Raw genomic sequence first — 17,353 nt, 5'->3', positions numbered from 1 at the left:
TTTTCACATCAAAAAACACTGCCCCATGTGAAATAAGTGTAAAGTGGCTTTAAACATCGTGGTACTGAGCTGGGTTGAACCCGAGACCTTTGTATTCCCAGTCATGCCATTTACCACTTCGCTACCACGTAACGGCTGGAAGTTGTAATGTACTAATGAAATGTTTTATTTGTAGACGCTCTTTCGGTGTACAGTATTGAAAACACGATTTCCCGTCCTCAAGTTTGGCCTCGATTTTTTCAGATGCTAGGGAGTGTATAGCAGAAAGCTAGAACATCCCTGCAATATCTGATAAAAATCGGTAGCGCACTTGTCAGATCCTCTCCTTGTGACACTTATTTGCAAATCGGATGTTTGTGGAGACTGTTTCCCCTTGTTCCCCACGACAAGCGTTCTAAGTGACATACAGCAATGTATGCAATACCTCGAATACAGTGAACGCCACAGTTCACTTTAGTCTTCTGTACATAAACATGTTCGTTCCTTCGAAATAATAGTTACGACTAAAACATATGTTTAACCTGAATTTTGTTGAACACATATAAATTGTCATCTAACACAGCTCCTTAAAAATTTCAGACTAGTGATTTTGGCAGAGACACCCATAAACTGAACCCACCAATCTGTTGTAACTGGATCGCCTGCAACAGCATTGATTCAATGATATTGATCTAAATGTTCCAGTGAAATTGTGAATATAATCCGTGTGTCACAGTACTGAAAGTTTGAAATCGGGAATGAATTTGACGTCGGTGCTCGTGCGAGTGCCCTGCTTCCTGTGTGGCACTTCGTTTCCTGTTGCCTTGTGAGTCGGTTCTTACCTCTGTCAAGGCGACATGTCACAGCTCAGTGAGTTTGAGAAAGGTCGTATCCTTGCGCTTTATGAAGACGGGTACTGTATCAGTGCCATTTCCCGTGTTCTGGGATACAGCTAATCCACTATTCATCTCTGGGTGAAGAGGATGGAGGATGAAGGCCACATAAACCGTCGTCGTCGCTCTGGGCGCCCACGAACTACCACAGAGGATGAAGACAAGCGTATACTCCGCTGCAGTGTTGAGGACCCTTTCAGGAGTAGCAGACAAATTAAAAACATCCTGCAGCTAACAGTGAGCCGGTCGACCATACGTCGTCGGCTCAACGAGCAAGTAAGGTGTGGACGGAAATCGGCTGTTAAGGAAATGCTGAAAGAGCAACATAGGGCTGCCAGGTTAAATTTCGCACTGGCCTACAGAAGGAAGCCGCTTTCGTACTGGGACCGAGTTATATTTACCGACGAGAAGGTATTTTCAACTGCTCTAAATAGCTCTGTCCATGTGTATCGACCAAGTGGAACGAGATACGACCGTAAATATGTCCAACAGAGGCAAAGGTGTGGTCGGACGTCTGTCATAGTTTGGTGCTGGATATCAGCAAATGGCTACGGTGTGCTGTGGGAACTTGAGCGTCCGCTTTGTGGTGCTTATTACTGCTAAATACTGGAAGAAATCATGCTTCCTTCTGTTCGCCAGCGATTTCCTGGAGGTAAAATCATTTTCCAACATGACCGTTCCCCAGTTCATACAGCCAATCGTGTAAGACACTGGTTTCAGATGAAAGGAGACATTGAGCTGTTAGACTGGCCTCCAAAAGCTGATGACGTCAATCCCATAGACCACGTGTGGAGCAAAAGACCTGCACCAACATCCAAGGCAGCGTTGTCGGAAGCAGTTCACGCTGAGTGGGAAGAGATGTCACGGAGTGACAGATTCATCAGAAAGCTTGTTGCCTCCGTTCCCGGCGATTAAATGCAGTTGTAGAAGAGGATGGGAACTGGACACGGTACTGAGTCAACTGTGTTAATAGGAAGCAGACTTTGTTTAAAGGACATATTCATTAATTTCAGATTAACTTTTCTTCAGCGATTAAGACGCTGCGAACAAAAGAAGAACTATTTTAATTTCGTCAGTGAAATTTGAATGTAAAATAAATCGCAAATATTTGCATAACAAGACGGAGATGTTTATTTTAATGAAGAGTACGTTTTTTCTCATACGATGCATAATGGCAATGAAGATTAAGGCATCAACAAGAGACCATTTATGTTGTTTAATTTTTCTCCTTTTCTCTTTATGCAAACTTGAAGGCACTACATTCGATTCAGTTGTATTTACTTTGGTGCAGGGGCACGCAAGTGCCAACGCAAGCACAAACGAGAGATCTGTAATGTTAAGGCCAGGAAAATGCAATTGTAGTGCGTCGGTGGTGGCAAAGTGGTAAACAGCAAGACTAGGAAAACGAAGGTCTCGTGTTCGATCCTTGGTAAGTTTCAAAATTTTTACGTGCCATTTTACGCATATTTGCCCTCGGGCAGTGTTTTGTGATGTGAAAAATACCGAGTTGCACTGTGGTCCGAAGGCCTCATTAAACTGTCGATTCCCCTATAAACTGGCTAGGTAAGTCAACTTGAATGTCGGAGGAAAGCAACGGCATACGGCCTCCAACAAGACCGTGCCTATTAAAGCACTGTGGTGTTCAAACTAATCTTCCGAATGATGACTGCTTTACTTTACTATGGATTCCAAAGTTAATGATCTCCGGGTTATTAACATTTTTGTGTTTTCATGCTGTAGCTTTGACACTTGTAAACGTAAGTAGCTGGCCGAGCATTGTCACCGTTCGAGTTGTCAAGGTGGTAGACGATAATGCTGTCGACGCCAGTTACAATCTTGGTCATGGCTATGTTTCAGTCAAATACCTCTATGTGCTGTTCCTAGCACAAATGAGAATTGGCAACATTATCACAAACATTTGGCAACACTGTGACAGTGCAATCACTTCTGTGTATGGTACTGAATTGACTCTAAATTCACTTGATATTCCCTTTCCATTTGAATGGCTCGTGCTATATAATTCTCATGTAAACTAAGACACTAAGAATGAAAATTAAATTTTTTGGCTAAAGAAATGCTATTCTTCACATAAGTGACAACTTTTATTATCTTTTACGATGCGTTATGGGGCTGAGCGATCAATACCATGATGAGTGTGGCATGCTGACGTGCCCTTAGCGCTAGGATTTCACCCGGAACAAGTCCCGCCCATTCACCCCCCTCCACGCCTATCCACAGTGTAGGGCCCTCCCCTAAACGGCCGCCAGTTCCGCACACTGGAAGCTACAACAACAAAGTTGTTATCGTCGCAGTCCAACACGTGTCATACTGTGATGAAATTCAGTAACGATAAGAAATTTAAGCTTTTCTGGATAGTAATGTAATATGAATCTGCATTATTAAAGAAATAAAAATATTTATAGAGAATTGAAAGCATCGCCAGCAATAGAAAACAAAAAATAACGTGATGTTATTTAAGGGCAATAAGGAGAAATTTTCATTAACTAATTCACCTACTATAATACGTTTATTTGAGGGAAACAGCAGAGCAAACATACAATGCGAAAACAATGGTCTTGAATCTGTCATGTCGGCAGTAAAGCCACGGATGCACTCGAATAACTCTGTTGTCTAAAATCACCGTTATATAGAAATAAGTGAAGGTTGTTTTGTTTATGTAGGCCCTCATAGTAGCTCACGAAAATTAAAGAATATAAGAATGTCATAAAGTAGAAATGCCTAATGAAAGCAGTAAGATATTTGCATGTATGACATATTTCGTTAGTATTTGCATCGGTAATGGGTGAATTTTAACTTGTAAATTCTTCCAATACCATACCTGCGCATTATAAACGAGGTTACAAATAATTGTAGCTGTTTCTGTGTGATTAGTGACCTATATGCTGTTGCAAACGTCTCAGGAAAATAATGTGTCGTTATTCTTTGTCCTGTCTGTTTTTAACCAAAAGATTTATTAATTTCGTAAATGTCATTCAAACCATTTTAAAGAAATAATAATGTGATGTTTATGTTTGTCACAGAGAAGTTATGGAGGAAATATATGCTGCGGTGTTTCATGGCTGTAAAACGTCCTTCATGCTGTGCTAGTTCTTCTTTCACCCCTAAAATTTTTCAACAAAACTATTCAGTGAATAGCACGCGAAATCAGCTTGGATCGATCTAGCAACAACAAAGTAATTTTGATGCCCTCTGGAAGTATAGTGAACATTGGTGCTTGTTTCACATATACTGTCTGAGTTCTGAAACTTAAGTGTCAAGTATACTGTGGTTCCTCTTTCTCCAAACAAATTATTCTTTGAGGATAGGTTTATCCTGTTTTAGCTTTGGGTGCTTTTCCTCACATGGAAGTATGTTTCTTCATAGGCTATTCATCTGTATACTGAGTTCTCGTATTTAAAGAATTCAGTGCTACATTGTTTTCTGTTATGTTTGCTGTGGAAGTACCTGGCACAGCTGAGGCCAATTGTGCACGTTTCTTGTAACGTGTCTTTTAACTACCTGGGAAAATTTAAGACCTAGCAAGATATTAACGTACCATTCACTCCAAGTGCAGCCGAACGCGGTAACCCACGTGGGTCAACTGAAACGATGCCCAGGCGCCGAACAAAGACCGGGAAAACCGGGGGTGAGTGGGCGGGACTTGTTCCGGGTGAAATCCTAGCGCTAACGATTCCTGGCATGCTGGCAGCAGTGTGTCCGTAGCCGCATGGTACAGCCAGTTTCTCGTGTCACAATGGCTCAATTAGTCGTCAGTTCTAACCGTGGTATAGGACAGCATATGTGAGCTTTCTTTTCTGATTTATTTAATGGAGCTGCGAATTTCCAGAAAAAATTCTTTAACGAAATCGGAAGAAAGCCTTTACACATCAAGTCCTCTTGGGAGCTCGACCCAGTAAGTTGTGTTAATGGTCATAGATCTCGGTTTTCTGACTGACAAGCTGCTTCACAATACAAGCGTGTCTGAAGAAATTCGAATCGACCGTCAACGGTACGAATTTCAATATTGTTCTTCACTTAAGACTCACATGCCAGGATGATAAGTATGGAGGAAATGAACCTCTATATTACTATCGGGCCTCTATGCTAAATTTCCACGGTAGCAATTAGGACCCCTCTGCAGACATTTGCTAACAGAGGCTCAAGCAACTTACTTTTTCTCTGGGTAATTTCAGATATGGGTAATTTTGTCGCCTTAAATCCAATTGAATATTTTAAATATCACTTTTGAACAGTGTTCAACTCTCCATCAATTAATGCATGGACCTCAAAAGAAGCTATTTGCCTGAGTATCTATACAGCAGGTTCTGATAGGTATTGACACAATGTTTCACATCCATTTACCGTAGGGAATCAAAGAATGAAACCAAATTACATTGCATTTACTCTCTGTGCATTGACAAACAAATATGAAGCCAGGACAAAAATATTATTTGAAGAATCTCCTATGAAAGGAAAAAGATACAGATAGGACGCTTCAATTATAGAGCACTGGATCAGAAATACTGAAATTAATTCTGCAACAAATCGGTGTATTGCATACTAGTGTAATAAAATACTCATCAAATAAAAATTGTTTTGTGCCTCCGTTGCTATCGAATGCGAAACACAAATCGTAGACAGATTTTATGGGTCACCACAAAACAACATTAAAGCATTTTACACCGTCGAGCGTGAGGAGTGGAGCAGACTTTGTCGGCAGAAGGCGAGGCATTGCAGTGCCTTAGCCTCTGACGGTAGGCATAACACGGGTCCCAGAGAACTCAGACGCATGCGGTGTTCAGAGGCAGATGGTCGGCTAAGAAATCTCTCGCTAAAATATTGATGAACCAAACTGTTATTACCAATGTGACAGAAAGCGAAATATACTGTAGATTCGCTTGAATTACACTCATAACTTCAGCACCGGGATGAAAGGGCGATAAAAAATTTATCGACATGTACGTTCGGTTGCAAGGCGTCGCATTAGCTAGTCCAGCGTTCTACCTCAAGACTACTGTCGCAGTCATGGGTGATTTACTTAGACTGCAGTCAAGATTTCCTCCGGGAGCCAGATCGAGCATATTGCCTGACATAGAATTCTGAGGGGAGCACGACTGTATTGTCCACCTTACGTGAACGAATCGGCGGTCAATGTTTTGGTCTACAACACATATTGCACGCTGACGACCCAGAAGAAGTAAATAAAAATTTGTTTATGGGAGCAATGTTAATTACAGCGGTCGAAATATTAATAGTTTTGTATACGGGTGTGTTAACGCCTTCCAATGCCCACTCAAGGAAGACAAGGATACACAGTCTAGCTTCAATATTATAAGTACACCTCAGTTTGTGAATGAACTCAGACTTAGGTTAGAAATTATTTTGAATATTTAGCAGTACTGTACCCACTGGTGTTAAACTCGTTTTAAACCAATGATTCCCACAGCTACAGGAACACTACTTGTGATACCTCTTAGACAAAATACTTATGCAGTGCTATCAGACGAAAAGGTCAACCTGACAGAAACTGTGGGAAGTTTGTTTTACAATCTTCGTACCTGGATAAAGAGCTTTCCCTACTTGAGATATCTGTGAACGTTGCTGCAAAAGGCGATTTAAGAAGAAACTAAATTCCTTCAGCTACGACAATATTTAAAGAAATCGTCTTAACGGCACTAAATCGTGGTTTGTGAAACGTTTACCGGCGGTACTCTGCCGCATGTCGCTGGTCGGAAGGCAAGAAGCTTACTCACAAATTTCACAGGAGGAAAAGAGGGACGAAATATCTCCCACTGGAAGGCGATGTTGTTTTATTTAAGTGATTAGAACATCAGGTAAAAATAACAGTGAGGTTGTCAGAATAAGCACATTACTGTTGTCAGTATGATGTTGCACTGCCCAGGGCCTGTAATGAGAAACGACCCGTTTATGTCAGGCATGTTGTATACAGAAGTAGAAGAGAGAGCACCACTAAATTCTACAATCCGTATGCATTGCATATACACAGAAATAACTGTTACATTGTACTTATGGAGCCCAGTGAGTGAATTGCCTATTTTCCGGTGAGAAAGATCACTGGCAAACAGTCTTCGCTACAAAAGGTTACTTAAACCGGTTACACTCTGAGCTAGAATTTCTTCAACTACTTTAGTTTTAATGTAATCTACGAGTAATAGACAGGGAAAGAACCTGTTCTTGGGCAACTACTTCTATAATGACCAAAAGGCATTAAATGATCTACAAGTACATGTATTCCAGCAGCGGTATGAAGAAAATGATAGTAATAATGGTGGTAATAATCGAATTATCCGGTAACTTCACACTTCACAGTGGATTTTATCGAACTAAGAAATTTGCTGAGTTAGTGAAAATTTCAAAATGGCTTCACATCGAGGCTATGATTCCTAGAAGAGTCTTTACGTCCTGCTGACATGAGAATAGCATAATCTCCACGTCAGAAGCTTGCTTCTACTCAGCCATTTAATAGATTCGCACTTTTTCCACCGTTACAGCACACTCCTGGGGCTGGGAAATGTGGCCACAATGGTCTGGTGGAACGAACTATCGCAGGTGCAACGCGTGGGTTCAGGCATTTACTTTTGAGACGCACAAACAGATTTACTTTACCTCTGGTAACCTCAAGAGAAAGACGTTATAGTCCAGAATCCGCATTAAACATCACGTTCCCTCATTATCAACTAGGAAGAGCCGGTTTATGTTGGGAAATGACATAGGCGAAAGTCATGGTAAACGGAAACACTGTCGCCACTAAACTTACTTACATTAGAACATTTTACTTTTTTTGTTGAACCGATAACCATTTAAAGGAACAGGACTCTTTATTTTGCTTATTTGATTGAACTAGAGACGTTGAAAAATTTGGTGCTGGACTGTTCTTCGAATTCGCATCTCCTCTTTTGAGGATCTGAATCTCTCGAAACAGTATAGTTCAATTATTTCGTTCCTTTTCCCAAGACTGCAGTGTTCCCTAGGCCTCCTCCAAAGGTAAGTATATGGGTCGGAATCCTCTAAATTTCATTTTCACGTGCAGACCAGCCTGCTAGTGAAAATTAACGTGCGTGAGTACTAGCACACGACGCTGTGGTGCATTGTGGTTACTACCTGACCTCCATCTTATTCTGTTACTCGCTCCAGTGAATGGGGCGCATTATGCAGGTCTTGGAGTCACTCGCGTCAATCTAGAAACGTTTTTACTGAGTTTAACGAAGACGATGTTGGCCTGATATATTCGAAGACGTCCTTTGGCTAAAGGATCGTTTTCAGCAATACCAAATTAAGATCAACGTGAAGATCCCTAATTATGGCTAAACGCTTAGCTGAAAAATATAAAAAACATAAAATTTCAACCAAGACTGTTTTTAACCAATACTATTTTTAAATGTCTGTTCATGTGTTGTCAACAGTCGTAATAGGCGTCGTTATTTCTGGTCAAGGACACACTCATCTTACTGTTGGTGAGTAAGCAATTGATACTTATTCTACATTAGTGGATGATAAAGAAGGACGGTAGGCGTGCGGTTCGATTGTCGCTCAGGCTCAAAAATTTGTATCCTTACTTTAGATTCTAGCACCTAGGAGCTGGCAACAAAAACCGATACGTAACAATTGTTTTTATTTAGTTAACAACCCGATTATGTGTTGGGTTCGTATCTCCGTCACAGAACTTCACATCATGCGCTTCATCTTTAAATGCATGCACTCTTTGTTACTTCTGAATGGAGGTATATCAGACATATTTCGTGGTTAGGTAGGGACGAAAGGGTCTTGATAGGAGCCCCGATTTATTACAAAAACTGTCGTCTTTTATTTCAAGCTTAGATTTGGTTACTGATATTGGCGAAAATTTGAGTAATTCCTGACTCTTCATGGCTAGTCAGCGATATGATATGATTAAATTAGATTAGATTTGATTAGATTAATACATGTGCCATAGATCATGAATACGACCTTTCGTAATGATGTGGAACATGTCATTTTACTGAAACGTTTCTTTACATACCATGATTCAATTTCTTTACAACAATTTTTTACTCTCTCTCTCTCTTTCTTTTTTATATTTATCTGTCTCTCTCTCTCTCTCTCTCTCTCTCTCTCTCTCTCATTTTCTCTCTCTCTCGTCACACACACACACACACACACACACACACACAGTCTTTTTTTATTTGTTTGTTGTGCTCGACTATAGGCCAGGCACGAAAACGTCCGTGAACGAGTTTCTTAGTTTTGGGTATACTTACGAAAGGAATATAAAAACAACTATGAGAGTTACTGATTTATGATGCCTAGTTTGCAGTCAGTTCTGAGTATTATTAGTGACTACGCTCCAATCCCTAAACCTATTTACAGAAATGCGAGTCAGATGAATTACTTATTCCAGGCTGTGGCAGCTGCGTCTGTAAGACGCTAACTATGGTCACTTCCCAGAACGCTGTAGGAACACATCGGTTCGTCCTCTTCCTGCTGGTACTGTAACTGAGATTTGGCAACAAGGCAATGTATGTTTGGCAACTCTGTGATAGACGAGTTACTTCCTGGTGTGCACGGAATTATGCGTCAAATTTCACTTGATTTTTCCTGTCATTCCCATTGAATAATCTGAGTTATTATCGGTTGAGGTGTAAAAAAAGATTGTAAATTTACAGTTTTTGGCCCACGAAATTCGTTGCACGTGGAAACCGCAACTAATCTCGCCCTTTAAAGAGAGGTTTACCAGTTCTAGACACTGTTCGCCTTGTAAGAGGAAGGCAAGACTCAAACCTCTTCGCTAGCTCTCCTTTCAAGTCCAGGAACACTAGGTACTCCCGTACCTCCATGTACAATGGCTACAGTGAGCCAACCATTACCGTGTGAGAAAGTATCATTAATGTCAATACTAAAATTAAGCCTACAACCACAGAAAACACAAGGTCCGTCGACAAGTGCGGCAGCAGCAACACTCTTGACTGGTATGCGGTTCTTCTTGTCCCCAGCTGTTGTGGCGAACTCGATGTTCTCGATGGTTTTATAAACTGTCTGTTTAGAACGACGACGAAATCTCCTGTGCTGACCTGTGAAAAACAGTGTGTTATGGTTCGCGGTTCCAATCACAGTAACTGCAACTTTTTTATCACTTTTCTGAAAGAGCTACAAGCAGGCAGATCAAACATCGATAAGGAAATCGTAAGAAAATACTTTCGGTTCATAGTGCAATGGTGAAAAAATTACAATGCTGCACAACAGGTAACGCCTCTTTCCACTACTGAAAAGCAAATTTGGGGTTTCTAGGAATACATAACTTTGTTTATGAAATGCCACATCTGCGTACCTCTTGAGTATGACACAGCATCTATCTACATCTACATCCATACTCCGCAAGCCAGCTGACGGTGTGTGGCGGAGGTTACCTTAAGTACCTCTATCGGTTCTCCCTTCTATTCCAGTCTCGTATTGTTCGTAGAAAGAAGGATTGTCGGTATGCCTCTGTGTGGGCTCTAATCTCTCTGATTTTATCCTCATGGTCTCTTCGCGAGATATACGTAGGAGGGAGCAATATACTGCTTGACTCCTCAGTGAAGGTATGTTCTCGAAACTTCAACAAAAGCCCGCACCGAGCTACTGAGCGTCTCTCCTGCAGAGTCTTCCACTTTAGTTTATCTATCATCTCCGTAACGCTTTCGCGATTACTAAATGATCCTGTAACGAAGTGCGTTGCTCTCCGTTGGATCTTCTCTATCTCTTCTATCAACCCTATCTGGTATGGATACCACACTGCTGAGCAGTATTAAAGCAGTGGGCGAACAAGTGTATTGTAACCTACTTCCTTTGTTTTCGGATTGTATTTCCTTTGGATTCTTCCAATGAATCTCAGTCTGTCATCTGCTTTACCGACGATCAACTTTATATGATCATTCCATTTTAAATCACTCCTAATGTGTACTCCCAGATAATTTATGGAATTAATTGCTTCCAGTTGCTGGCCTGCTATACTGTAGCTAAACGATAAGGGATCTTTCTTTCTATGTATAAGCAGCACATTACGCTTGTCTACATTGAGATTCAATTGCCATTCCCTGCACCATGCGTCAATTCGCTGCAGATCCTCCTGTATTTCAGTACAATTTTCCATTGTTACAACCTCTCGATATGCCACAGCATCATCCGTAAAAAGCCTCAGTGAACTTTCGATGACATCCACAAGGTCATTTATGTATATTGTGAATAGCAACGGTCCTACGACACTCCCCTGCGGTACACCTGAAATCACTCTTACTTCGGAAGACTTCTCTCCATTGAGAATGACATGCTGCGTTCTATTATCTAGGAGCTCTTCAATCCAATCACACAATTGGTCTGATAGTCCATATGGTCTTACTTTGTTCATTAAACGACTGTGGGAAACTGTATCAAACTGTATAGAAGTCAAGAAACACGGCATCTACCTGGGAAGCCGTGTCTATGGCCCTCTGAGCCTCGTGGACTAATAGCGAGAACTGGGTTTCACACGATCGTCTTTTTCGAATCCCATGCTGATTCCTACATAGTAGATTTCTAGTCTCCAGAAAAGTCATTATACTCGAACGTAATACGTGTTCCAAAATTCTACAACTGATAGACGTTAGAGAGATAGGTCTATAGTTCTGCACATCTGTTCGACGTCCCTTCTTCAAAACGGAGATGACCTGTGCCCTTTTCCAATCCTTTGGAACGCTACGCTCTTGTAGAGACCTACGATACACCGCTGCAAGAAGGGGGGCAAGTTCCTTCGCGTACTCTGTGTAAAATCGAACTGGTATCCCATCAGGTCCAGCGGCCTTTCCTCTTTTGAGCGATTTTAATTGTTTCTCTATCCCTCTGTCGTCTATTTCGATGTCTATCATCTTGTCATCTGTGCGACAATCTAGAGAAGGAACTACAGTGAGGTCTTCCTCTGTGAAACAGCTTTGGAAAAAGACGTTTAGTATTTCGGCCTTTAGTCTGGATATGTTGTTTTGATCCACCTACCGTTTTGACATAAGACCAAAATTTCTTAGGATTTTCTGCCAAGTCAGTACATAGAACTTTACTTTCGAATTCATTGAACGCCTCTCGCATAGCCCTCCTCACACTACATTTCGCTTCGTGAATTTTTTGTTTGTCTGCAAGGCTTTGGCTATGTTTATGTTTGCTGTGAAGTTCCCTCTGCTTCCGCAGCAGTTTTCTAACTCCGTTGTTGTACCACGGTGGCTCTTTTCCATCTCTTACGATCTTGCTTGCCACATACTCATCTAACGCATATTGTACGATGGTTTTGAACTTTGTCCACTGATCCTAAACACTAACCGTACTTGAGACAAAACTTTTGTGTTGAGCCATCAAGTACTTTGAAATCTGCTTTTTGTCACTTTTTCTAAACAGAAAAATCTTCCTACCTTTTTTAATATTTCTATTTACGGCTGAAATCATCGATGCAGTAACCGCTTTATGATCACTGATTCCCTGTTCTGCGTTAACTGTTTCAAATAGTTAGGGTCTGTTTGTTACCAAAAGTTCTAATATGTTATCGCCACGAGTCGGTTCTCTGTTTAACTGCGCAAGGTAGTTTTCAGATAAAGCACTTAAAAAAAATTCACTGGATTCTTTGTCCCTGCCACCCGTTATGAACGTTTGACTCTCCCAGTCTATATCCAGCAAATTAAAACCTCCCCCCAGAACTATAACATGGTGGGGAAATCTACTCGAAATATTTTCCAAATTATCCTTCAGGTGCTGAGCCACAACAGCTGCTGAGCCAGGGGGCTATAGAGACATCCAATTACCATGTCTGAGCCTGCTTTAACCGTGACCTTCACCCAAATTATTTCACATTTCGGATCTCCGTCAATTTCCTTCAATACTATTGCACTTCTTATCGCTATAAACACGCCTCCCTCTCACTGTCCAGCATATCTCTGCGGTATACATTCCAATCTGAGTTTAGGATTTCATTACTGTTTACATCTGGTTTCAGCCAACTTTCTGTCCCTAGTACTATGTGGGCATAGTGACCGTTTATTAATGAGAGCAGTTCTGGGACCTTTCTATAGACGCTTCTGCAGTTTGCCATTAGCAGATTAATATTGTTATTCCCTGTTGCATACCAATTAAACATAGACCCAGTCCAAATCTAAGTGAGTAGTATTTTACTAATTCGTGCCGATAGAGGCACGCTTGTGTGCAGAGACTCAGTTTTATTGAAACAGACTTTCGTTATAAGGTTATCGTGGGTAGTTTTATTTCATTTCTGATAATACAGTGCACAATTTTCGTAAGGTTTCTTTTAGTGTTGTTGAAACAATAGTAAACATGAGAGAGAAATTAATCACTAACAACATATGCGAATTCTCTGATGTAATCTTTAACAGTTTGACAGTGCAAATGCAGTTTACTGTTTACATGCATGTAGAGGACTTGTTCCGAGTTAAGGCTGTCAACAAGGTTTGAAGAAGAATACGATGCCACTGCCACATGGCAGCTAATGAAGGAAATACTTTCCTGACGTATTTTGGCACGATGCGCTCTCCCCACAGATGATACAAAAGTTTCGAGATGGATGTGCTGCCTGGGCGTCTATTAAACCTGAAAAGAAAAAATGTCGCAGAAGCTAGCCCTTTATCCACATGCGACTATTTTGGGTTTAGAAGCGAATGGAATTATGTTCAATATTCCATTATATTGATAACTTCAGCAGACAGCAGAAATCCGTTTAAAAAAATTCAGCGGTGAATACATTCGAACTCGCGACACATACCTACAGCAGCTCCAGAAGTCAACAACAATTGCTCCAGAACTTCTGCATTCCACAGTGCTGTGAGATAATGCATATGGACGGATCTAGAGTTCTGAGAGACAGACAGCTACAGCTTTTCTTTTGCACTGCTCGACGTTTTCAACAAACAGATATCGTAATAGAGTAGCTCAAGTGGAAAGGAACACTTCCCATTTAAATTTCTGCATCCTACACTGTTGGTAATTCTGTGTGGGTGGCAGTTACATGATTTTATTTTGGCGGTTACAAGATAGAGTCAAATGTATACACTGCGTAGCCGAGGCAGCTTGTTCATGGCGATTCGGTCAACCAAGTAAATGAATGTACTGAACATGCTGCAGACCACTAAAGGGCGCCTGTGTGTCAGAATTCTAGTCCAGTGTGGCGCAACGGCGTTACGATAGAAAAATGAGTCACCGAGAAGAAAATTTGGTGGTCTGTTGGATTGATGATAGGTTCATATACTTATGGTCTGGGTTTGATTCCAACTTTTGCCGATGGTTTTTGATAGGAATAGACAGATTCTATTTGCTTCTGGGTAAGCCAAGTGAAGAAGGTATAATGGCATTGTGGTCTGGGAGTCACATTAAACATGATATTCCTTCTCTACCAAGTAGACGTTCGGTTGAACCACAATAAAGTCAGGAGTGGTGACATGTAGAAACTCTATCACCAGTAACCTTTCTTATACTAGCTATTTATTTCTAGTGAAGATACAAACCCTATGTAGGGTCACAGGACACTTATTCCATGTTTTATTTGAGCTTCTGTATGTCGAAAAAATTGGCTCTGAACTGGGAATACAACTCACACCGCCCTCAACGCGGAATTTGATCTCTTCGTGACAATACAGCTCGACTGTGCTTTGTTGTTTGTTCAGAACTGCATATTCTTCAGCATCTCTACATATTGCGCGTGAATGGGTTCGAATCCTGGCCAGGCTCTAAAGTTCTCATTATGTATTATCAAGCTCTAAAATGAGAACACCTATCTGCTGGAGGATAATAATTTTGATTTTTAATGTATTTTTATTCGTTGTCAACACTAACGATATCTGACGTTTTTTACTCCCAGCGAGACATAGAACTATTTGCGAGATCACTGTAAGTTCACGGATGTTATTCCAAGCTGCTCGTGGAGAAAAATCTCTGTAGCTGACATTTCTTCGTGTGTAGTCAACAACGATATGTGTGGGGTTCGATTCCCAGTCAGCACTGGACTCTTCGTCATATTATTTCTAGTTCAAACGTGCTCACATGTCGCTGCTGGAGTAACAAACCCATGTTTAACGTTCGTTTTGTCTAGAATATAACAGCGACAGGTGGCGGGTTGGAGTCCTGGGAACGAAAAAATTAATATTTAATCCCGTCATTTCAGTTACATCTAGTTACTGCCGAGAAAATCCAATATGTCACAATTGATTGTGCTTCGATAACAATCCGAATTAGTTCTGGGTTCGAATCCCTGTTCAACACAAAGCTTTACCTCACGGCATTTCAAGTAAGTCACTTGTGAAGAAGCAACATTTAACATCTCTCGTAATTCGTTAACAGTGACAATTGATGCTGGGTAGGAATTCGCGTACGTTAAAAATGTTTACGTTATGTAATTTAAAGTTGATATTTGCTAACTGATACTGTCTAAAACCAAGATATATCACTCTTTGTGTGCCCTGTCAGGAATAACTGTGAGTTACCGTCAGTCACGAAATCTTTGCTTAACCTGCATGACATGGGTTTGAATCCATATGCAGAACGTGACGGTTCGTTGTGTCATTTGAAGTTCATACATATTCTCAATTAGCTGCCCGTGAATAACTTAAATGTTTAATGTCATTTTGTGTTAACTAATAAGTATGGTATGTTACTTTGAAGAGGAAATCATGAATACTACGAACTTACTACGTGCATTACGTATCTGACGTAATAATGAGAGTGGTAACATTTCAGGTATGTCATTTACTGTAATAAATGTGAGCTTACAAGCCTTAAGGACAGTTTTATCTGTGATAAGGTGTTCCCTGATATTTGTAGTATCGTGGTATTACTTTACATATTGAGTTATTGCGATACAGAGCAGTGTTTTCTAGTGGTGACTTGTTGGAACCATTTTCAATAGTCCAACGACTGTACCGAGGAGCGATTAGAGGACCTGCTAGACAGCTGTGTTATGTGGGTTGCATGCGAATGAGGCGAAAGGCAATTCAGGTCGTTCGGATACTTTTGAGCTCGACTGTACATGCATGTGGACTTCAGTAATGACTACTATGCACTACAGTCATAATTGCATCCAGCTTTGCCACAGATATTGGTGATGAGGCTGGTCCTAATAATAGAAAACAACACTAGTGACAGCCAAATGGAAAATACTTATAACTGGTAACCATGGATATATGCGTATATAAAAGAAATTAGAATCGTTTATAGTATGTAGAGGAGACCGAAGGAGGCATTTGTGCATCGGTGCATGTCAAGGACATGTTTATCAATAACAGACTTACCCAAATGTTGACTGAAGACCAATCTGACCCAGCACAATAAGGTACGTGGTTGTTGCAGAGACGGTAGTCACTAACAATTTCCGGTCGATGTTCAGCAAACCAGATGCAGAGAACACAGGACGAAGCCCTCGCTCCACTTGTCTCAGGAAGTCCTTCACCTCAGGGGAGGTCTCTGTGATTCCTGCAGCCCTCCTCAATAACTCGGCCATCTTTACAGCCTCCTCTTCCAGCGCAGAGCACGCAATCGCCATCGTTGCCAGATTAAACACGTGCCTGAGCAGCCAGCAGATGGTAAAACTTACAGATGTTACGGCCAGTACATTATCTACTGCCTGGGGCACCACCAGCATGACGAGCAATTCGTAGCTGCTGTAGATGCAGCCCAGCATGCTGTACATAACGTGGAAGGTGAGTGTGGGAGACACGTGAGCCTGCAGCAGCTCAGCAGCACGTTGCAGCAGCAGGTGGGCCTGCTGTAGCCTTCGCAGTCTGCCATTGTGTTCCACATGTGGAAGTTTCTGGCTCCAGCCCAGCAGCAGCTGAGACAGTCTGGGGTCTCCCAGTGTCGACAGTGACTCCACTAGGACAGCCTTCAGTGTTCTGAACCGAGTCCACAGTTCCAGCACAGACAGAAGAAACTGCTGCTTGAGAAATAAATCAGAGATTATAACCCAACTGTTTATGAACACCTGAACGATCATAAGTTGACCGAAACTCTTTCCAAGGGTCATAAATGAGGAGAGAATTAAGATCACGGCCATAAATACATCACTTATAACAGTCATATAGCCAAATTTTATCACTTCATTTGTGATGCTTGGAGCCAGTAATTCGTCAATATGATCCAAGGCATCAAGAAAACCCTTGTAGTATTTTAGTTTGTTGAGCGAACAGGTCAAAAAGCCCGAAATCAGTCTAAGAGGCATGACTACTTTCGTCAGAACATCTGTAAACATTGTGATTTTCGGAATATTGGGGTATATTTTGTAATAAGATACACAAAAATCCAAAATGCTTACTGTGATACTCAAGATCAGCGATGTTGATGAAGTTGTAAGGTAACTGCCGAGGCATTTACTAATACACCAGCGGGGTTCCTCTTGCATTCTGGTTTTTGGAGCGATGCCCATGAGCTGCCACAGCCTGTAGCACGTTCCTGGGGTTATGCAGAAAGGTACGTCATCCATTGGCATAACG

At 41.3% G+C, this 17,353-nt stretch overlaps 1 protein-coding gene across 1 annotated transcript; it reads right to left on the bottom strand.

Moving 5' to 3' along the window:
• Window positions 1-16,152: 16,152 nt before the first annotated feature.
• LOC124594178 (putative gustatory receptor 28a) lies at window positions 16,153-16,941 on the bottom strand. The gene has a single exon (XM_047132535.1). The coding sequence runs from the start codon at window positions 16,939-16,941 to the stop codon at window positions 16,153-16,155; it is 789 nt and encodes a 262-aa protein (XP_046988491.1).
• Window positions 16,942-17,353: the final 412 nt, after the last annotated feature.

The sequence above is a fragment of the Schistocerca americana genome, chromosome 2 (assembly GCF_021461395.2).
Source record: "Schistocerca americana isolate TAMUIC-IGC-003095 chromosome 2, iqSchAmer2.1, whole genome shotgun sequence".
NCBI classification, from domain to species: Eukaryota; Metazoa; Arthropoda; class Insecta; order Orthoptera; family Acrididae; genus Schistocerca; species Schistocerca americana.
Note: the sequence above shows the minus strand (reverse complement) of the source record. Positions and strands in the feature narration are given on the sequence as shown.